The 20,664-nt window shown below is 38.2% G+C and overlaps 12 protein-coding genes and 1 non-coding gene across 13 annotated transcripts; 8 read left to right on the top strand and 5 right to left on the bottom strand.

Moving 5' to 3' along the window:
* The first annotated feature begins 9 nt into the window (after positions 1-9).
* On the top strand, positions 10-2,224 carry Gasu_59950 (ribonuclease III). The gene has a single exon (XM_005702840.1). The coding sequence runs from the start codon at positions 24-26 to the stop codon at positions 2,184-2,186; it is 2,163 nt and encodes a 720-aa protein (XP_005702897.1). The 5' UTR covers positions 10-23; the 3' UTR covers positions 2,187-2,224.
* Positions 2,225-2,239: 15 nt separating this feature from the next.
* Positions 2,240-3,274, top strand: Gasu_59940 (alpha-1,6-mannosyltransferase). The gene has a single exon (XM_005702839.1). The coding sequence runs from the start codon at positions 2,242-2,244 to the stop codon at positions 3,244-3,246; it is 1,005 nt and encodes a 334-aa protein (XP_005702896.1). The 5' UTR covers positions 2,240-2,241; the 3' UTR covers positions 3,247-3,274.
* Positions 3,275-3,279: 5 nt separating this feature from the next.
* Gasu_59930 (uncharacterized protein) lies at positions 3,280-4,644 on the top strand. The gene has a single exon (XM_005702838.1). The coding sequence runs from the start codon at positions 3,376-3,378 to the stop codon at positions 4,606-4,608; it is 1,233 nt and encodes a 410-aa protein (XP_005702895.1). The 5' UTR covers positions 3,280-3,375; the 3' UTR covers positions 4,609-4,644.
* A 4-nt stretch (positions 4,645-4,648) lies between these two features.
* On the bottom strand, positions 4,649-6,749 carry Gasu_59920 (Miro (mitochondrial Rho) protein (GTPase/ calcium ion binding)). The gene has a single exon (XM_005702837.1). It carries the CDS (start codon positions 6,665-6,667, stop codon positions 4,721-4,723), a length of 1,947 nt encoding a protein of 648 aa, XP_005702894.1. The 5' UTR covers positions 6,668-6,749; the 3' UTR covers positions 4,649-4,720.
* Positions 6,750-6,949: 200 nt separating this feature from the next.
* Positions 6,950-8,014, top strand: Gasu_59910 (COP9 signalosome complex subunit 7). The gene is made up of 5 exons (XM_005702836.1): positions 6,950-7,122; positions 7,173-7,251; positions 7,297-7,628; positions 7,678-7,838; positions 7,893-8,014. The coding sequence occupies exons 1-5, from the start codon at positions 6,973-6,975 to the stop codon at positions 7,933-7,935; spliced, it is 765 nt and encodes a 254-aa protein (XP_005702893.1). The 5' UTR covers positions 6,950-6,972; the 3' UTR covers positions 7,936-8,014.
* A 405-nt stretch (positions 8,015-8,419) lies between these two features.
* On the top strand, positions 8,420-9,534 carry Gasu_59900 (uncharacterized protein). Its single transcript, XM_005702835.1, has one exon. The coding sequence runs from the start codon at positions 8,431-8,433 to the stop codon at positions 9,508-9,510; it is 1,080 nt and encodes a 359-aa protein (XP_005702892.1). The 5' UTR covers positions 8,420-8,430; the 3' UTR covers positions 9,511-9,534.
* Positions 9,535-9,541: 7 nt separating this feature from the next.
* Positions 9,542-10,609, bottom strand: Gasu_59890 (uncharacterized protein). Its single transcript, XM_005702834.1, has one exon. The coding sequence runs from the start codon at positions 10,483-10,485 to the stop codon at positions 9,697-9,699; it is 789 nt and encodes a 262-aa protein (XP_005702891.1). The 5' UTR covers positions 10,486-10,609; the 3' UTR covers positions 9,542-9,696.
* A 238-nt stretch (positions 10,610-10,847) lies between these two features.
* On the bottom strand, positions 10,848-10,930 carry Gasu_nc0089. Its single transcript has one exon. It is a non-coding gene; the product is annotated as a tRNA-Leu (tRNA).
* A 109-nt stretch (positions 10,931-11,039) lies between these two features.
* Positions 11,040-11,724, top strand: Gasu_59880 (heat shock protein). The gene has a single exon (XM_005702833.1). It carries the CDS (start codon positions 11,130-11,132, stop codon positions 11,601-11,603), a length of 474 nt encoding a protein of 157 aa, XP_005702890.1. The 5' UTR covers positions 11,040-11,129; the 3' UTR covers positions 11,604-11,724.
* A 4-nt stretch (positions 11,725-11,728) lies between these two features.
* Positions 11,729-13,629, bottom strand: Gasu_59870 (phospholipid/glycerol acyltransferase family protein). The gene is made up of 4 exons (XM_005702832.1): positions 12,513-13,629; positions 12,312-12,462; positions 11,957-12,261; positions 11,729-11,907 (listed from the first exon to the last, which is right to left on the bottom strand). Exons 1-4 carry the CDS (start codon positions 13,604-13,606, stop codon positions 11,757-11,759), a joined length of 1,701 nt encoding a protein of 566 aa, XP_005702889.1. The 5' UTR covers positions 13,607-13,629; the 3' UTR covers positions 11,729-11,756.
* A 40-nt stretch (positions 13,630-13,669) lies between these two features.
* Gasu_59860 (acetyltransferase) lies at positions 13,670-14,583 on the top strand. Its single transcript, XM_005702831.1, has 5 exons — positions 13,670-13,908; positions 13,958-14,042; positions 14,101-14,199; positions 14,250-14,467; positions 14,523-14,583. The coding sequence occupies exons 1-5, from the start codon at positions 13,684-13,686 to the stop codon at positions 14,541-14,543; spliced, it is 648 nt and encodes a 215-aa protein (XP_005702888.1). The 5' UTR covers positions 13,670-13,683; the 3' UTR covers positions 14,544-14,583.
* Position 14,584: 1 nt separating this feature from the next.
* On the bottom strand, positions 14,585-16,289 carry Gasu_59850 (alpha-1,6-mannosyltransferase). The gene is made up of 5 exons (XM_005702830.1): positions 16,168-16,289; positions 15,999-16,119; positions 14,951-15,943; positions 14,792-14,898; positions 14,585-14,740 (listed from the first exon to the last, which is right to left on the bottom strand). The coding sequence occupies exons 1-5, from the start codon at positions 16,255-16,257 to the stop codon at positions 14,630-14,632; spliced, it is 1,422 nt and encodes a 473-aa protein (XP_005702887.1). The 5' UTR covers positions 16,258-16,289; the 3' UTR covers positions 14,585-14,629.
* A 240-nt stretch (positions 16,290-16,529) lies between these two features.
* Gasu_59840 (uncharacterized protein) lies at positions 16,530-20,648 on the top strand. Its single transcript, XM_005702829.1, has 6 exons — positions 16,530-17,657; positions 17,705-17,844; positions 17,895-18,284; positions 18,336-18,640; positions 18,701-19,980; positions 20,028-20,648. Exons 1-6 carry the CDS (start codon positions 16,571-16,573, stop codon positions 20,222-20,224), a joined length of 3,399 nt encoding a protein of 1,132 aa, XP_005702886.1. The 5' UTR covers positions 16,530-16,570; the 3' UTR covers positions 20,225-20,648.
* The last annotated feature ends 16 nt before the right edge of the window (positions 20,649-20,664 follow it).

The following is a 20,664-nucleotide window of genomic DNA, read 5'->3' as shown; positions in this document are numbered from 1 at the left end:
TTTATATGTTTGCCTATTCGAATATGTCTTTGCTTTCTCGTTGTCCAACCAGGTTATGGTGTTTCTTTGGAAGGAGTTTACTTTCAAGATACAGCTGGTCGAGTTTCACCTTTTCATTACCACATAGAAAGTCACATCTTTGTCCTCCTCATAGATTTCAATATCAGCCAACAGTGCACCATCCAGTTGCTGTGTTAAACGACACAGTTATTCAACGTATTGAGAAACAAATTGGATATTCTTTTCAACACAAACATTGGCTAAGATTAGCGTTTGTTCATGCCTCAGTACATTACGATATGGAGACTTGGGATAAGATAACGGAGTCCACGAAAACCGACTTACAAAATAACGAACGTTTGGAGTTTTTAGGTGATAGTATTTTCAACTTTGTAGTGGCAGAATTTCTTTTTACTTGGTTTCCACATTTGGATGAAGGTGGCTTATCTGAGATGCGTTCTTGTTTGGTGAGTCGAAAAGCTTGTGAACAGTATTTTGAAAAGCTTCAGTTGGTTGAATATTTAGTGGTAAAGAAAGGATTGGAAAAGTTGAAGAATACCACTTCCGTTCTTGCTGGTGCTTTGGAAGCAGTTGTTGGAGCCATTTATTTGGATGGAGGTTTTGAAGCTGTTCGCCACTTTGTTTATATTCAATTAGGAAATACTATGTTGGATATGTTAAATGACCCTCCTAGGAACTACAAATCGTTGTTACAAGAATATGTCAATTCCCAAAACAAACAAGTGGAATATGTAGAAAAATCATGCAAAGGACCTTCTCATCAAAGAGAGTTTATTTATCATGCCGTAGTGGATCAAGTCATAGTAGGACAAGGAAAAGGAGAATCCAAAAAAGAAGCGCAACAGAAAGCAGCCAAAGAAGCATTAGCTCGACTTGGAGTTTTATCAAAGGAAGATGAATGCATTCAAAGTGCTCTTTATCGAGCACGGAAAAGAGTTGACCAACTGATGAAAGAAGAAAGTGATCATATCATCGTAGAACAAGGACATTTGGATAACAATAATAATAAGAAGTATAATAGAGAAACTGACTTGGTTGAAAGAATGAAAGGTTGGAATGTACAATCTTGGAATACTTTTCAACGTTTGATGGATCGCAAATATCACAATCTGCGAACTATTCAAGCTTCCATGGGAATCAAGAATGTATTGTCTCAGTTGGCATCGACTTTTGACCAAAATGGGACCTTTGCGAGAGAGTCCTATGTTCGTTGCCAATTGGAAGCCATTCCTGCAGCTAATATTCCAAGTAAATATGGTGGTGAAGATATTTCTATTTCAGACTGTTTAGAAGTGTTGATAGAATTGAGTAGCGGTTGTATTTCCACTGCTTATGGGTTTGCTCATCATTTTGCAACGATTGGCTTTTTAAGAGATTGGTTATTGTCGTATTCTTCATCAACTGTAGAAGATATGTTTTGGGAAGTTGCTCTTCGACAAAGTTTTTGTTACACTATTTTGCCTCCCCATATATCCAAAGGCAATCCTTTGATGGCTTCTTCCTTTGCTAATCAGAAAACAAAGTCTTGGATCATTCAAGGAGTAGCTGAACAAGTAGTAGCCAGTCCTTTGATGGATTTCTTTGTTACTTTTATTCCATTAATTGAAAGTAGTCATCATGATAAAAGTCCATTGGGAATGGTTTTGGTACCCAAGTCCTCAGCTATGAAAATACAAAAGTGGGTGAATCATCAAAATGGACTTAAAGCAAGTGGAATGTCTTTTGTTGTGTTTGATCAAGTCAAAGATAGTCATCTTATTACAAGTCATAAGGGTGAAATATCGTTGGCTATGTTATTGAGTCATTCATGGCACTTTGCCTGTCTCAGTGCCATTTATATTGGATTGGCTAAAGCAGCTATGGAACAAGTCACACAGTTACAGAAAGATAGTAGAAATGTACTTTGTTTACAAATGGAATACTTGCAGTTGAAATCAGGCTTAAAATGTCTCGTGGAAGGTTGGAATGAAATAAGCTTTATAGAACAACGTCATACAATTTGTAATATGTTGGAAAGACATTATTTGTTGATTGTACCACAAGTTCGTCGATTTATTCGCTCTTGTTATGATTATTATCCTTATAACCCAGTTTTGGAAAGACTAAATAGAGATTGCAATGTTGCACTGTTAGTAGAACGTTATCCTATGACTATTCTCCAATAATCCTATTGAGAGTTGTGGGAATTGTTCATTTTTGGATACATCAGAAGAGAAGAGGATGGTATGTGGTTGGCCTTTAAGGAGAGTTAAAATATTCAAAATGTTCAACTTGTTAGTGCTAGTAATTGTAACTCTTTTAATAGCAGATATATATGGACGGACTATCAGTTGTAATAATCATTTGATACGTTTATTTTCGCAACGGAATACTTCTTCTCCTAGAAAAAGCAAGATTCTTCACCAAGCGATTGAAGCCACTCAGGCTTTTTATGAGAAAAGAAAAGTAGGGTTTAACAACCATATTCCTAGTATTATTCACCAAATTTGGTATGACTCGGAAAAGCCAGTGCCTCCACAAGTTGCCAGCTCTATCGAAAGTTTTCGACATTGGAATCCCTACGCAACACACTTGTTGTGGGAAAAGGAGGACTTGGATGAATTGATAGAGCAGTTGTATCCATCGTTGAGCCATCTCTTTTCTAGACTACCACGTGTTATCTTAAAGGTTGACTTGTTGAGGTTTCTATTGTTGCAACAATTTGGTGGAGTGTATTCGGATATAGATACTTTGTGTTTGAAGCCAGCTTATGACTGGTCCAATGAGTATAGAAACGTATCTCTTATTGTAGGTTATGAAGCAAGCTTGAGAGATGATATTGTTTGGCAATCACATCCAACCTTACCCAAGCCTCTAGCAAGAGACGTGCAATTAGCCTCTTGGACAGTTGCTTCAGCACCGTTACATCCTTTGATTGCCAAGCTACTTCAAGGATGTGTAGAGAAAGTGAAGAATATGACTGAACATGATTTATTTGAATATGATGTGTTGGATTTTGCTGGACCAGGAGCATGGACCGATGTGATATTGGAGTATATTCGGTATTACGGGTATACAGAAGATCACATTTACCATGCACAAAAACCACTTTGTGTAGGTGATGTATATATTCTTCCTGCTCCAGGATTCCGTTGGGAAAATAATGGTGATCCACATTTGGCTTGTATTCGTCATACTTTTTTAGGGTCATGGAAGAAGACTCTCTCTCGCCAATCATTCAAATAGGAATTTTTTAATTACCCTTCCCCGGGTCCATTTTGGCGGGCAAATTGGGTTGCTTTTTTTTTTGAATGAGAGAACCGTTGAGAAGTTTGCCCGGTTTGGGTTTGTCTTTTACTTGCAGTTAACTTGTTGATGGACCCAAGTTTGGAAACTATCAAGACTCCCTATTTGAAAAAACTCTTTTCACCGTCTCCGACAAAGGAAAACGTCCATTCTAACGATATCCATTCCTTGGAAGAAGAGAAAAAGCCATATGACTCCCAACAACCCAATATATTGCCACTCGCAGAAGCTTTAGAATATGCGCAAAAGTATGGCTTGCCAAAACAAAGAAGAATACTTCTACCTAGTTCTAAAAGAAAGAGTTCGTTGCGAACAAACAAGGTTGCCAGAGAAACCATTCACCTAACCACGGAAGAAGCCATTCAAGCTACCATAGAAAGAATAGGTCCTCGTCGTCATAGAATTCTAAGTCTTATAGCTAGTCGAGACCCTATGGATACTATCACATCGGAAGATTTTTGGAAACCGGAATCTCAGGTTGATGATAATGAACAGGAACAATCCAGTGATACGAGAAGCAACCATTCAACGAGTACTCCTCCCGTTCTTCATAGTACTGGTATACAGAACACGGTTCAAAGCGACGAAATGGACTATCCATGGGTAAAACAAGTCGATGGCTATACATCAACAACAACTCCTTGTACAGTACAAGTGGACTTTGATGTTCCACAGACTACTGAAAATGATGATTTGAGTTTTTCCTATGAAATGGTTGCCAATGATGAAGATGAAATATATTTACAACAAGATATTCACGATCATCCCAAACATGCTTACAAAATACAACATGTAGCAGGACTGACAGTAGACTGTGATTCGAAAGGTACAAGTTCACATCCTTCAAAGAGGCCCAAAGGAATCAATTCACCGAGCAAAAATAAACAAAGCTTGGAAACAAGGAAAACTGAAAATAGACGTGGGCAGCCTCGCGAACTTCGTTTTTTGCCAACTTCCCGTGAAGATGATGGTTTGAGACAAATTGGTTCAGGTGTTAGAAGAAGTCAAAGAACTCGTTTTCCTGTACTGAAGTTTTGGAAGAATGAAACCATCCTATATGAACGAAGAGACTCCCGTCAGTTTCCAACCATTGCTGGAATTTTAGCTTATCCAGACACACCTCAAGAAGAACGTAGGAGTCAAAGAAGACGTCGACGTGGCAAGCACTATTCAAGAACGACATCATCTGGGATGGCTATGAGTAATAAGTATCCGAATGACACGGAAACATCGAAAAGTAGCAGTGAAGAACAAAGTCATCATTCTATGCTGCCTAGTATTCATTCGCAAGCACATGGATGATTGTTTCGTTTTGAAAATAAAAGTGATTTTGTGCACATCAGAAGAAAATTGAATGGTGAGAAATGCAAAAAAAAACATTTGCCATCTTTATCCAACACATCCAGACAAATGACTATTCACGAGAATGTATCCATTGATAAATTTTCTTGGAAACATAAACCGTTGCACCGATTGCAGCACTCGCCGCCAATATCTTAGAAACAACCAATGCATAATGTACGACAGCCGAATGTTCATAATAACCAGGACAAGCTAACTGTGGATGCAAGCCCACACCTACCAACATTTGAAAGATATCTGCATCTTCCTGTAATCGAAAAGATACCTTGACGGGATGCGGTAAACCCAAATGGTCACAAAAGTCTGCAGGTGATACTTCATAATGAGGAGAAACGGCAGTTAAATCTGCTTTCGTTGCCACAAAAACTACTGGAAGCAACGGACGTAAAGCAGCCAAATTTTGATATAAACGTGCCGCATAGGCAAAGGATTTAGGATCGTGAATATCATATAACAAACAAGCAACGTCACAGGATTCCAAGTTTAAGGATGCTTCTGTTTTGTTGGTTTCTCCTTTCTTTCCATCAGGAGACACAAGTCTCAATAGTTTGCTCGTAATCTCATGCTCAGGAATTTCATACAATGCCAAGGAACGATAACCACCACCTTCTTCTTCTGGAAGAAGGATTCGACGTAAAGCAGCCATATTTCTTACAGTAGGTTGATGATCTTCGACAAATGGCAAACCAACCAAAGAACGTAACATACTCGATTTGCCACAACCAGGACTTCCCATGACAAATACTTGAAACACATGACGACTCACACTCTTCAATCGTCGATCTCTTCTCCTTCTCCTAGAAATAACGTACGCACTATTCACTTCAGTTTCATAGCCAAGATATACTAAGGAATATAGAGCCGTTTCCGGGTCATCCAATAAGTACAAGGTCCATCTATCCAGAAAGCCATCTCTTGTTATCTTAGAGTCTCCTTGTTCTACTAAGCGAACTCCATATTTCTCTTCATCCCAAACCACATAAGGAATAGTGGAAAACAGTTCCTTACATTCTGCTTCTGACAACTTGCCATCCTTATCTTTATCAGTTCTATCAAACAAATCTAGTAAAAAGCAACTTGCTCGTTCCGATAACTCTACACATTGATCATCTGCCTTTTTCATATCCAACTTCACATAGTCAGGTCTCAATAAAAGGTCATCATCATAGCCAAATTTTCTCAATACAGCCCAAGTGGTTTCCAATCTTCCTTTTTGAATAAACAATTTGTGCAAATATAGAAAACCATTCAAAGTGACGCAACTATTGGCATCCAAACCATCTGTTGTGTTATCTCGAACGACATTTTTGACACCTTCGCGTTCTTTTGGTTTCAGTTCAACTCCAAAACATTCATATTGGAATTGGTTGAGTTCTTCATCATTCAACACTCCATCCTTGTCTTTATCACAGAGTCGGAATATTCTTTTCAACGCAGACACCGCTTTTGGTTTGAGAGTATGCTCATTAACGTCATACAGTGGAGCAGTTGGATGTATAACTGCTTTTTGGGCATAATAAAAGAGTTCAGCGATGTTGAAAACTTGTTTCGCTGAACACTCGATGCACACATCGACTTCCCGAAACTCGTCCATAATAGGTTTGATGAGGTGTTCCAAGGAGTGATCTGCTCCAATTCCTCTTACATCTATTTTATTTCCGACAAGTACTACTGGAACGGTCACACCGAGTCTTCTCAACGTCGGTAACCAATAAGAACTTGCTCTATCGAGTGTTTCTCTTTTGCTGACGTCGTAAACGAGAACCAAAACGTCTGCTTTGCGAATTTCTTCTTCCAATTTGTGTCTTTCTTCAGGTGATGAGGAAGTATCTACGATGGAAACGTGTACACGTTCGGGTGTAACTTCAGGGGGTATGACTACGGTAGGTAACACGGGCTGAACTTCGTCCTCAAAACTCTCTGAAATGAGGGTTTTGATTAGGGAACTTTTTCCTACTTTAGGGTCTCCTACCACTACAATACGAACGGAAGGTTTCATAATGGATACAAGTGTTGATATATGTTCGTCACCAACGACAATCACCAAGTCCACCCAAATGAATATCCAACAATATCGCCGAAGGAGAGAGAGAGAGAGAGAGAGAATAAGAAGAAGAATGGAAGGGCAAGTCATAGAGTTGTAGACTGCCAAAATATAATTTTATTGATAAGAACAAGGAGAGAAAGATACTTTGTAAATGAAGAATAAAAGTATGAAGTATCATAAGAGTTTATGTTTTCTTCCACTTTTGAAAAGTTATCGCCAAAATGGATCGGTATGCTATTTGCATTTGTGGAAGAAGAATGGGAATAGCAGACGACAGCTTAAAAGGTTACCTGGAAAACTTGCGAGTTGGAGGGATTGAAAGCGCTCAACAAATTATACAACAGTTGCTAGAAGACCCAAACGTTCACGTATTTGGTGAAGTTTTGCTGGAACCAACTATTCTTCAGGTGGGTTGTGAATAGATATGACCCACTCAAGGAACTGATGGTCTCTCTAGTTAAAACAGGATGGTGCTCAGAAAGATTGGGTTCAGTTGTTGGAAATATTTGCATATGGAACTTGGAGAGATGGTCAAAGTATGTCTATCATTAGATAAACTGTGCTTAACTTTATGACTTTAGATGGCAAGCTTTGGAACGTCATCAGTGATGAAGCTAAAAGAAAACTCAAACGTTTGACAGTTGTACAACTTGCATCAAAACAAAAGCAACTGAATTACTCCGATCTTATGGAAACCTTGGGACTGGTTTCTGTGAGAGAGTTGGAAGATTTACTTATGGACTGCATCGAATACAGGTTGATGCGAGGGAGATTGGATCAGAAACAACAATTGTTTCAAGTAGAATGGACAATGGGAAGAGATGTTTCAGACTCTCAGTTGAAGGAAATGATCGACAGCTTTTATCGATGGGAGACGAATGCTCAGTTGTTATTAGAACAGTTGGACTCACAGGTACTTGGGGTTATATTGATTTGTTTCATTTGATTAATATGTTATTTAGATGGCTTATATACAAAAAAAGGAAACGGAGTTTGAAATGGAGAGAACCCATACGATAAAACAAGTGGAATCTGTCCAAAGACAAGTACGAGAACAGCAACTGAGACAAGAACAAGAGATAGAGCTACATAGTTCAAATGAAAGGAGTAGAAGAGATAAAAGGTAAGTTTAGATTGGAAATGACAACTGTGCCTTTTGAATAAGAAGCATTTTTAGAGCCAAGAGAAGATCTTCAGCCTTACATAGAAGTTCCGAATAATCAAAGTGTTCTTTTACTTTTCTGGAATAACGTCATCTTTGGATATAACTATTTGTACGAGCATGAAGTATTCCATGGTTGATTCCAATCACCTGTAGCGTAACTTTTGTGTTTGTTATTAGGAATAGACACTTATCGAGTTTTTGATTTGTATAAAGAATATGGGAGTTGTGTGAGAAATGCGCAGGGTTGTTTTCCAAAGTCAGTGGATGTAAAATGGAAATTTCTAATTTGGGAAATGTCGAACAATCGATCGATGGTCCAAAGGCGATTTTCTTCCACGTAAGTTGCACTTCGTCGTCACAGCTTTAAAATGCAATTTGTTGTCTGCATGATCAAATAGGTTGTTTCTATTTCAGGTTGGTTGACGACTGACCAACGGTCATTTACTCTGTTGTATTAAAGCGTTGCTCAAGTCTCTGACTTACTTGCAGTATCGCTTCTGCCTTGAGTACAACACTTGTGATATTTGTTTGTTCAGATAAATCCAACCTTATGAGGACAAAGAGACATACTTCATTTATTCCTGACATCGGAAATAAGATCTCCCCTGGTAGTGCAAGACAAAGTCGGCAACGGAGAAGAAAAGAACTTTATAGGAAACGAGGTTGTAATAAAATTCCAAGAAATCCAGATTTCCAGTACGATCAAAATAGGCAGAAAACATATTGTGGACAACGTAAAAGGGATTCCTGTGAGTTTTCTAGCCACTCTAGTAAAGACTTTAGCGTAGAACATAAGTTTGCTCAAAATATACATTCGAAACATATGGAAAATGCTAATCGACAAGATTGGGCTGAAAACCACATAGCAACCACAACTGAGTCGTCTATACATAGTGAAAGTCCTGGTTGCAATCAAGATGTAGCAGCAAACTTAGAGTATAGACACTCCTCATTATCTAACTTGAATGTCAATGAAGAACTTGCGATAGCACAAAATGCTCGGATGATACGACAAGTTTCTTGTGAACAGCTTCTTGTGGACCAAGATACATTGTTGTCGTTGGAGACGCCTTTGAGAGGATCAGCACATGCTCTTTCTGATGATCTGAAAGAAAAACTTGGAACCGCTTTGGAAATATTGGACGATGCCACAATAGCCAGTTCCTCGTTTCTTTTGGATAATTATACAGGACAGAACTGGACAGTGGATAATCAGGAGCAGTTAAATGACTTTGGTAATTGCCATTCATCATATATAAAAACAGAGTTCTCCAGTTCACCATGTACTCTTTTAAGAAATTGGGCATCGGAAGATATCGAAGGCTACCAAGCAATGGAAGAACGAGAGTTGCAGCAAAATTTGTCGAGAGAATATCGCTTACAGTCATCAGAACATTCAATACAGTCGAGTCAAAAAGCGAAACCTGATGATGAGGATCTTTTTGAGGTGATTTGGCAGTCTTTATTTGAACCATGTTGCCATCGCAAGATGACAAGAGTTGCTATTGGAGAACAACAGCGACTAGAAACAACTAATTCAGAAGCCACCCAATCCTCTTCTCCTGTTTCAAGGGATAAGAAATTAAACTTTTGTGCTCCATTTTTGAGAAGATTATATTCTCATCATTGAATATGCTTTTTATCAACATTGAGAAGCGTTTTGAATGGACTGGGATTTTCTTGCAGGCATCATGGCTGGAAACTTATTAAAGTCACGTTTTGCTCCTCGTGTTTATTCTAAAGCAAATGGTTTCTAACAACTGTTCATTTTGAATTGCATATTTACAATAAAGACGGTATTTAGAATCGAAGTATACTAAGAGTGATTCAAGAAAGAAGAATGCAGCCTTGGTATGGGTGACTTTTTGGATAATCCTGCTCTGATAGGTCTTACATGTAACAAACGAGAACTATGGGACGATTCCAACTCTGTTTGGTTATTCGACGATAAGCCACTGCGAATGGGCTTCACGGAAATTTTTGACTTGCAATTCGTATCGTTCTTCACAGCTCTCGTACTTGTTGCTGTTGATTTCACGTTTTTCTTCTGTGTTGACTGATTTCCTTTAGCTTTGGACGCTCTAGGATTTGGGGTTTTCTTGGAGCAACTCGTAGAGTCACGTCTCTTTTTTCCTTTTTTCAGCTTATCATCTATTAATGAAGAATCTTCTGAGTCATCTTCGTCAAAAGCACTATCTTCAGTATCGTTGGTAGAAAAAGATTCGTCTTCATCGTCATTGTCACAATCAGGTTCTTCAAGTACTTTAGAGTCCCTCTTCCTTCTTGAAGATGACTCCTTCATATCAGATACAGAGGCTTGTACTTGAGTCATTTTGCCTTGTGCTTTAACAGCTGAACGGCGACTTGGTCTACTATTGAGTTCTTCACAATATTCTTGATCACTTTCTTGCTCACCAGTCACTCCTTGACCCAGTAGTAGAGGAAAATTCTCCTTTTCTTCGGTATCAGAAAGAGACAACTTTTCCGATGCACCTTTATTAGGAGATTGTTCTTTTTTCTTGTTTGTTGGTTTTTGAGAAACAGCGCTTTTGTTATTTCCTATGGCTGTTGTTGCAAAGTCAGAAGACTCTGAATCCGTATCCATCCTCGCTTATCCAAAGAAGAGCAATGCACGATGCTGCTTCATTCCCATTTTTGAAAAAATGACTTTGCCCGCCAAATTTTGCTGTATCAAGGAAGTGTTTATAAGTGAACCACTCTTGGAACGATTTTCTTATAGACTTGTTCTTCTCCTATTAGGAATCACTTACAGAAAGGGTTTTACCCATAGGAAAGAACATTCACATGTCTGTTCTCCAATAACCATACATAGAGCTATTCACTCAACACTCTCTTTGGAAAGAGTATTGATAAAAAGTTATCCCATTTGATTGAAGACAACCCATTTCTGTCACAACGTCTAAAATGATATAAACCTAGCCCTCTGTATGAGAAAAAGAGAGAAAGTGCAGAGAGTGGGATTCGAACCCACGCCATCTGGGATGACTGCGACCTGAACGCAGCGCCTTAGACCGCTCGGCCATCTCTGCTTCCATCCATATTTCTGTGGTGTTGTCGAATTTTCTAGTAGAGATAGATTTAAAATGGAACATTCCTTGGTCACATTTTAGAAGCATATAGATGTATCGAAGAAATTTCTATGCATTCTTTAAATAAGCATGATGAACTGCGTGATTGGATAAGATATCGAATTTGGCGAATAGTGAATAACTTGCATTGTCAGCTACCATGAGTGAGTTGGTGCGACCTGGTCGTTTCTTTGATAGCAGTTTCGGCGACTTGTTTTCATGGGCAACAGATCCTTTTTATCGTGATATATGGTCTGTTACTCCGAGGAGTATTGGTGAAGGTCAAATTTGGTCACCTAGAGTAGATCTCGTCGAGAAAGACGACTGTTTCTTGGTAAAAGCCGAAGTACCCGGTGTTCCCAAGGAAAATATCAACGTAGATCTAAAAGGCGATATTCTAACTGTTTCTGGTGAGAAAGCTGATGAGAGGAAATCTGATGAGGAACGAGAAGGAACGGTGTATCATAGGATGGAACGTTCTTATGGCAAGTTTGAAAGGTCTATTCGCCTTCCGAAACATATCGACCGGAAGGGTATCAAAGCAAATTGCAAAGATGGTATGCTAACGGTAACTGTGCCCAAGAAACAGGTGGAGAAATCTGAGAGCCAAAAGATAGAGATTGCTAACGAGTAAATAATAACTTGTGTGTCTCTTGTGTATTTGTTGTGTGTTGTGTATTTGGGTTGAGAAACAAAAGAGATATATTGTATATGAATAATAGATAAACGATCAAATTTATTTGCAGAAAAATGATACAGTCTAGTCATATTCTCTCGGAAATAGGTATTATTTGAACAATACATTCCATTTCCAATCAGTTATACCACTCCAAGATGTATATTTGAAGAACAAAATACAACTCAAGATAGTACAAAATACAATACATAACATTATCACAAGTAAGAATACACCATCCACCCATACCTTATATCCTCTTCTAAAATGACAAGATATTAGAAAATACTTGCTCCAGTTTCTCAACTTACCCTTCTATCTCATCAAACGGGTCATCCAAATCTAGTTGTTCTTTCCCATTTTCTTGAGAGCTGGTAAAGGATGATGATTCTTTCATAAAAGTTTCCTTATTTTCTGCACTAGTTGAGTTTGTCTTGTTCTCTTCTTCATTGTACTTGATTCTTGTCTTTTCAGACTTTCTCTTTCTCATTTTTGGTAAATGAGAAGCTGTAGAAAGTGAACTTAGATCCACTGAGGAGTCAAAAGCTGTTTCTTTCCATTCCAATGGGTAGGAATCCGATATGATACAATTTCTTTGCATTCGACGCAATAAAACCTATACTTGTTAGTGGCCAACAATTATGATCTTATCCTTTATATATTTACCATTGCATGAGCTTTTTGTCTTTGTTGAATAAATTTTGACGATATTCGATGTCTTTTCAAGAAACCATCCCATTCGACATCTATCAAACCAATACGATGAACTATAGCACGTTTTACTCTTTTGGCAAATTCTGAAGCAGTTTCATTTGGCCTATATACACAAATAAGTTGAGCTATAACTTGTCCTATTGAAATACTCACTCCCTTTTCATGGGTTCTAAATAATACACATCCACAACGACTGCCCAAGAAGTCATCAAGTCCCACACATGTCTTAGAAATCCGCATTGACTAGAATCCCAATAAGGATTGGCATACCGCTTATTATATTTTATAGCAATAGGAACCACTTGTGCACCCAATTCAAAGCTTCCTTTTTTAAACATGATACAATATTCGTTATTCACACAAGTTCCTTCTGGAAATACCAACATGGGTTCGTTATTAGGGTTCCTTACATGTTCTCTTAACAGTTCTTGTACGATATGTCGGTCTCTTCCCACTTCTCTATCAAACCAGATATGGTTCTGAACTCTCATCAACAAATCTTGTAAAATACCGGCAAAACCTCCATGTCGTTGACCAATAATACTAAAAGTATAGTCTTTGTACAAGACAATAATATCAATGAGACTCGTATGGTTCGCTACATAGATTTGGTTGGCCTTTCTTTCAGGTCTCCTTCCATGAAACCTGACGACTCCACTCCAAGAAGCTAAGAATACCGATGCTAAAAACCGCAATAGACGTTGTTCAAAGCTACTTCTCCAGTCTCCTCTTGGAATGACAAATCCCACCAGAATAAACAGTGTTAGAAATAGGAAGATCCCAAAGCACAAGATGGCCAGTCGAAGTGGCAACAATACCAAATATCTTATCCATAAACTGGCTATCCACAGAGGTATCAATAAGAGTGGTACTTGGGAACAATTTCTTGTTAAAAAGTTCCAAGGTTTAGGAGGCTCTGAAGAAAAGCATCGACTAAGGGAGTCTCCAACCAAAGCATCTGCAGCTTCTGACAAAAAGGTGAAGCTATCTGGAAAGTCAAATATCAAGTCCTTTCTTTCAGTCTGTCTGTGGTCTGCGGCTTCATAGAAAATTCCTTCCCACTCTCCGATTCCTCCAAACTCCAAAGCCGAGTTTACTTTTTTTATTTTCACGGCATTGGCTAACTGTGCGGCTCTGTCCTTGGCTTGGGTTCTCTCTGGATCCCTTCCATAGATAAGACGTGAAGCTATACTCAACAATTGCAAGTATACCGAACGAAAGATGTATCGGTTTCTCAATAACAACATTTGGAATAGAGTTGGTTTCAATATTTTCTTATTTTTAGAATACAAAATATCTTGTCTGGGGACTTGACCAACTCAAAATGACTTTCATGATGAAGGCATGTGCTTTTGGTGTGAATGTTTTGGTTGATGAGTCTTGTTTATATCATTTATCCTATCGTTATGGTAATAAACATAATTGTTTTCAAGTGAAGAGAAGAATATGTGAAAAGCAACGACGTGCATACGGAGTCTTTGCTTCCGTTTCAGAACAACAGAGTAACTTGTCCCTGCTTACTTACCATATTCGTCCTTTGCAGCGACACGTGAGAGTTTAGTTTTAAAAGACGTCAACCTTATTGAACTTTATTTCAGGAAATATTTCAGTTCACTCATATTTGTAATGAGTGCTTTCATGCTGTTCCTCGATGGAAGTTGTTACTTCGACCATTATTCTTTGGTATATCTTGTGACATGACTTTTTTTCCACTCTTTCTTATGGTATTTTTTGCTTATAGTGGAAACTTTTCTCGGTTTATTGTTGTTACTGAATAGAAAAGAAGCAGAAAAATGTGTTGAAGAAGACGAAGTTTTGGTTGCACAAGATGAGACAACGGGTCAGTATTCGTTCACTCGTATGCTTTGAAAGTAATATCATATCTTTCAGGTAATTTGGTTGGAGTTGTGCAGCTATCGACGATTCCACAAGGTTCACAAGTCTTTCAAGCTTTTTCCAGAGTTCAAAAAGGCAAAATTCCTTATGTTTATAACTTGGCTGTTCTTCCTCAAGTGAGAAGACGTGGCATTGGACGTGGTTTATTACAAAAATGTGAAGAAATTGTTCGAGAACGTTGGAAATATAACAAAGTTGGACTTCATTCCATCGTTGGTAACGATAGAGCAGAGAGACTTTATCAAAGTCTTGGTTATTCCAAGAAAGGTTGTGATCCATTTTGGGTGAGTTTGTTATGGATGGCTAGAAGAAATTATTGGGAGAAGGAATGGTAACTGATAAAGTTTATTTGCAATCCATTCTATTTGCCTCTATTATAAGGAAGTCAATGAACTATTTGCAACGTGTATAAATATTTTGGTTTGAAAAATGGGTTGGATATGTTTCCAATCCATTTGAGAAAACGCAAAGATAGAACGAATCATCTCAAGTTGAATGAGTAACATATAAAAAGCAAATATCACCACACCACTCACTGTAAAATTTTCCACAAAACTCTTTTCCGTGATAAGATAATCGAATGAGGTGAAGTCATCGATATGTTCTTGACGAGAATATTTCCAATTTCCTGATGGTTGTTGTACTATACACCAATGAATATCCAATAAGAGACCATCAAAAGTATATCTACTTACGATATCTTGAAATGCCTGTCATAGCTGCTGCTGGGTCTATATGAACTGATCCTTCCTGCATGTGATGTAGAGTCTGTAAGGCTTTAGCACCAGGATAATTATGAGAAGAAATCCACACCCAAAAGAGAGAAACGATCAACGAAAGCATCAACATGAAACATAATCCTCTATAAAAAAAGATAGCAAGTCGATATTTGTTACTTGTCTTACGTAAGGATTCCATGCCAACTGCAGAACAAATATTCCACAATGGAACGACATAGAAAATAAATCGAACTTCTTTGTGTCCCAAACATGAATAAAGAACAACATAACCAAAGGAAATGATATAAAGTGACCAAGTTCTTCTATCCAATATCCAACCTATAGATAAACCACCCAAAGCTCCCATCAACAACTTGGGTATGGCATGAGTAAAATACCAATAGAAAGGAAATACACCCCATTGTTTAGAATGTCCTTGAATGGCATTGAAATAAAAAGCTTCGAATTCTGGAAAACAGAATCGTTTCCAAAATAAAGAATCGATACTAACTGAAAGTAGTGTTCCAACGATGGAACCCCAAAAACCATATCGAATAACACTTTTCGACACTTGTCTATGATGATGGCCAAGTACAATGAGAAAGGAAACAGCTAACAATAATACAAGTTCAAAGCGAAATACGACACAAGTAAAAGATAGAATGAAAAAGGATATATTCCAGTGTCCTTCCAGAAAAAGAGAAAGGAAAAGATTAGAAAACACTAGTGCAAAAGTGTTGGGTAATAATCGTGAACCATAGAATAAGATATGAAATTGAGAACAAGTTATCAAGAGAAACCAATTTCCAACTGCCCTCCCATAACGATGACAAGTTGCTCTTTCCAATAGTAAGATAGTAGAGAGAAGCAACAACAATAAAGTGGCACGAACAACAAACAAACAGGTCAAGGGAGACCACTCAAAGATGCGTTGCAAGGGTATCAAAGGGATGGATATTAACAAAGCACCTATAAAGGTTCTTGGAACCTTCATATCATAATAAAAAAGGATGAGAAAGAAGACTGCTGTATTGTGTTGCAAGAGTACTTACCACACCAGGAAAGACAAAGTGATCATAGGAGGATAGTTGAAGAGGATGGAATATCAAGTCAAAAGTTGCTTGAATATTAAAACTTTCCTCGACCTAGACACCAAAACTTGAGAAACTTGATCCAATACAATGCTCCATTACCTTTGTAAAAGGTACCCAATAGAGATACGCAAAACTCAACAAGAATAACAAACATTTCCATAGGAGACCAGTCTGTAAGAATTGCCACATGGCTTAGGAATCGTTGAATGTTTTGGCTCAGTTTCTTTCCATTGATATATGAATGGATAAAGAAAAAGGTTTATTCATTCAGCTGTTCTATTTGTTATCCAGTCATACATGATAGAATTTGTTAGGTTTTCACTGATATATTGGCTTGACCTATCCACTAAATGTATAGTAACTAGTTTTTCAGTATAAGGTCCAAATTGTATTTCTCTTAGAACGATATTCTAAAAGTCTTCCCACACTTGTCCGCCTATTTTTGGGGTGTGCTAAGAAAAGAATTATTTTTGATGTATTGTTGTTAGCCTTTGATGGCAATATGAACAACACACCAGCTCAACCTCCCGTATCTAGAGTGGATGGAACAAAATATACTAATAACTATCACAAAGAAAATAAAGGTCGAGGCGAACAACGACAAAACTCTGTTAGTGATGCAGTGCACGGCTCCAACTCGGCTATGGAAAACGATGACTTGCTGCCAATGGAAAACAACTCAGTGGACTTGGAAGACTTTGCAAAAGAAAGTGACGCAGTTATTACTCTGCTACCGGTGGAATTGGGAGAGCAGTCTGAGAACTGGTCAGAAGAAAATAATGTGGCTTTCCTCTCCACAGCAACAGGAACAGGACAACCTAGCTTTGGTTTTGAAAGTTTTGATGAAGCCCAAAGATATGCAGTTGGTTGTTTGGTAGTAAACGTTCTTTCCAACTTGTTGAACGTGGGTCTACAAGTCATAGTATATTCATCCTCTTCTCAAGAAACAATTAGAAGAACCAAGGACAAGATACAAGACGACAAACACTTTGCAAACCGTTTTTCGACTATTTTATTGGATGCATTAGGTTTAAAGGAAGAGGCTAAGCAAGCTATACTTTGCATACCTTCTCTTTGTTTGGAAAGTGAAAGGGTCGAAGATACGTTGGAAGAAACAAAGATTCATTGCGTCAACTTGTTGGGAGATATGTCCAACAGGTTTTGTGCTATTCAAGCTCTTGTTCAAGTAGCTATTTGTAGGGGGAAATACGACTCCCGAGCTCGAGTCATTTTGCAAAGGACTTGTTCACAACTCTCTATCGAATGGAACAAGTTTGCTATGATTGAAATGGCACTGGCTGTACAATTGATAGAGACCCATCCAATATCTGAACATGATACAGAACAAGATGATGCTGAGGAACAAGAGAGAACGATTGCGCCTTCTTCCTCTTATCAACAACAAATAGACGATGCAGTTGAAGATGCATGGGATGAGGAAGATGCTAGACACAGAATAGAAAAGTTGAGAACAAGAAGAAGAAGAATCCGAGCATTGAAGATTGGAGGAATAACGGTTGCTGGTGGAGTTGTTTTTGGGTTAACTGGAGGTCTCATTGCACCTCTACTATTACCAGCACTTGCTGCAAGTGAGTTTGTCATCTTATTATTTGTTTTATGTACTAACTTTCTATAGTGGGTCTTGCTTCTGCAGGTACTTTGGCAGGTACTACTATGGGAACTACCATTGTAGGTTCCCTATTCGGTGCAGGTGGTGCTGCTTTAACAGGAAAGAAAGCTCGTAGAAGGACAAGTTCTCGAGTGAAGGAATTTCTAGTTAGTGATCTTTTTATATATTTAATGACATATTTACTTATATTTGAAAGTTTGAAAGAGCTGATGGAATGGATCCCAACCGTGATGAAGAAGAAGGAGGTTCAGCTTATTCATATACTCCTGGTCTTCATGTCTGCATTGCCATTCCTGGATGGCTTGGCAAATCTGGAAGTAGACCAGGCTCTTGTGCAGCAATATTTGCTTCAGACTTGGAAGAGTTGCTTCCTTGTTCTGAGCGGTTTGCATTGCGATGGGAATCTAAAAGATTGAAGCAGATGGGTAGAGCTTTTGCCAAGTTTTGGGCGAGTAAAACAGCACAAACGTTGGCTCAACAAGCAGTGACTCAGTTAGGTGGAGTATTTTCATTGATAGCTGGTGCTTTTTTGGCTGCCATCGCTTGGCCTCTCACAGTCGTCTCTGTAATGGATTATATAGATAATGTAAGTGTGATATTTGTTTTATTTTCATTCATTGAACTGACACGGCATTAGCCTTGGTCTCAACTTATTTCACGAGCAGATGGAGCAGGAGATACTTTAGCCGATGTTCTAGCTGAAAGATGCCATGGAAATAGGCCAGTCACTTTAGTAGGATTTTCACTTGGTGCTAGAGTAGTATTCAAATGTCTACTTTCATTGGCAGATAGACGATGTTTTGGCGTAGTTGATCATGCGTTTCTTATTGGAGCACCAGTTACAGGAAGTCCTTCTCAATGGAAAAAGGCAAAAGCTGCGGTTGGTGGTCGTCTTGTAAATGCATATTGTGGAACCGATTGGGCACTAACATTCTTTCATCGGTAAGTGGCTTTATCGTTAGAGTTGTTATATAGACATATTGATGATGTTGGATATCATAGTGGAATGGCCAATAGTGCTACTAGTGTAGCTGGTATTCGTAGAGTAAGAGTCACGATGAAGGCACAAGTATCTAACAATGGAACCAATCACTTTGTGAATGATAATGAGACGTTAGATAATGTAAAGGATAGATCTATTTCGATAGAATTGGTAGAAAATGTGGATTTGGCAGCGATAGGTGTGCAAGGACACAAGGACTATCGCAATCTATTGCGTCGCATATTAGAATGTGTCGGAATTGGTAGTGGTCATGTTTCATTGCCTCCTGCAGTTGTGCGTTCCAAGAGCCTATCGCCTAATTGGATAGATGAAGACTTGGAATCGCTATCCAGAAATCACGGCAAGAAGAAGAAAAGTAAATTTCGCTCTTGGAAAACTCCTACAGAAGAACAATGGCAACAAAAACATAAAGAAATGGGAACTAATGCCGATGCTTTGTTGATAGCAGGAGACGATGATGAGGAATTAGCACAAGACCGAATGGAAGTCAATAAGGATGATCCTTGGAATTATCAGAAGGAAAGCAAACAGAACAACTCCTCTAAATGGAACTTCACATCCTTTACCAATTTATTTCGAAAGAAAAAGAAGGATGAGAATCTTGTTGGAAATCAACCAGATAAGGATTCCGTTACAATGCAGCAAAGCACGAGTGATGCATCTCATAGCTATAGTAACAATAGTGAAGATGAAGATGAAACCAATTTATTCATTGCGAAGAAGTTGGAATATTCTACAATAAGAAGAATGGTTGATAAAGACACTGGTGAACTTCTCATGTTGGATACAGCAGATGATACATTACTTGCATCATCCCAATCTAATATAGATGCTTTGCTTTTTGAAGAGGAGCCCAATCATTGTAAAAGTGATAAGCCTTACTTATCTAAAGATACTCCCAAAGTGGAAGTCATTTCTATAGAACAAGGCGGTATACCTATTCATGTAGGATGTGAAGTTGCTGGTGGACGATTTGCACGCTTCTTTTGTCAAGGCACAAAACCTCCCGCAAGGCGTTCTCAAGTATTCACCACATTTGGAGATGGTCAAACAGCGGTTGATATTAGAGTTCATGGAAGTGGTCGTCTTCGAAACAAAGCAAGATTGATGCCCCTGTTAGGTCATGGAGAGTTGATTCTAAGCAAGTCTGTTCGAGATGGGAAAAATACTTTTGTATGGGTTATATTTGAGATAACAGAGAGAGGTGGGCTATGGGTAACTGCGAATGAGTTGGGTAGTGGTTGGGAGAATTCACAACCAGTGCAATCAGAAGATATTGGTAAGTTTGTCTGCAAAAGGTAAATTATTTCTGAGTGTTGTTGCTAGTTGGTTCCATACAATTTTTCATTTCAGCAGAAAAATTAGCGGAAGAGAGAAATAAACAACGATATGATGCAGCTATTATGATTCAGTCTACATGGCGTAGATATATTGCAAGGAAAATATATTTACAACTAAAGGAAATGCATAGTCGAAATCGAACCTTGGAGCAAAGTAATGAATTCGCAAAAATGGAGACTTGAAGGCTTTTTCTTAATAGTACCTAGACTGAGTGATAGAGTCTTGTATTTTGGACCCTATTGAAACTTCAATTGTTGTTAGTATTGCAAATAAGTATGAAAATGTATTTTTTGGCAAATATTCAAAACCAATGGATCTCTAAATCATTTCATAAGAGATCGAATTTGTATTGAATATTTGTTCAAACTATTCCGTGAGTTGAGGAGCAATGCTATCTTTGTCCTTTTGAAATTTGTATCTTTCGCTTTATTCTTCACATGCACTGCACGAAACTGTGTTTTTCAAAGATAGTCAAACTGTTGAGTGCCATCGTATGTCTACTTTGTACGATCCCGTTTCAACAAATACTCATCTTTTTAGCAAAATTGTTCAAAGTTGAAAACGATACAGCATCCAATCATTGTACATAAAATGCGATGACAACAAAGAATGAACTTTGAAA

Source organism: Galdieria sulphuraria, assembly GCF_000341285.1.
Source record: "Galdieria sulphuraria unplaced genomic scaffold scaf_67, whole genome shotgun sequence".
NCBI classification, from domain to species: domain Eukaryota; phylum Rhodophyta; class Bangiophyceae; order Galdieriales; family Galdieriaceae; genus Galdieria; species Galdieria sulphuraria.
The sequence above is the reverse complement of the archived record's forward strand: the minus strand, read 5'-3'. Positions and strand labels throughout refer to the sequence as shown.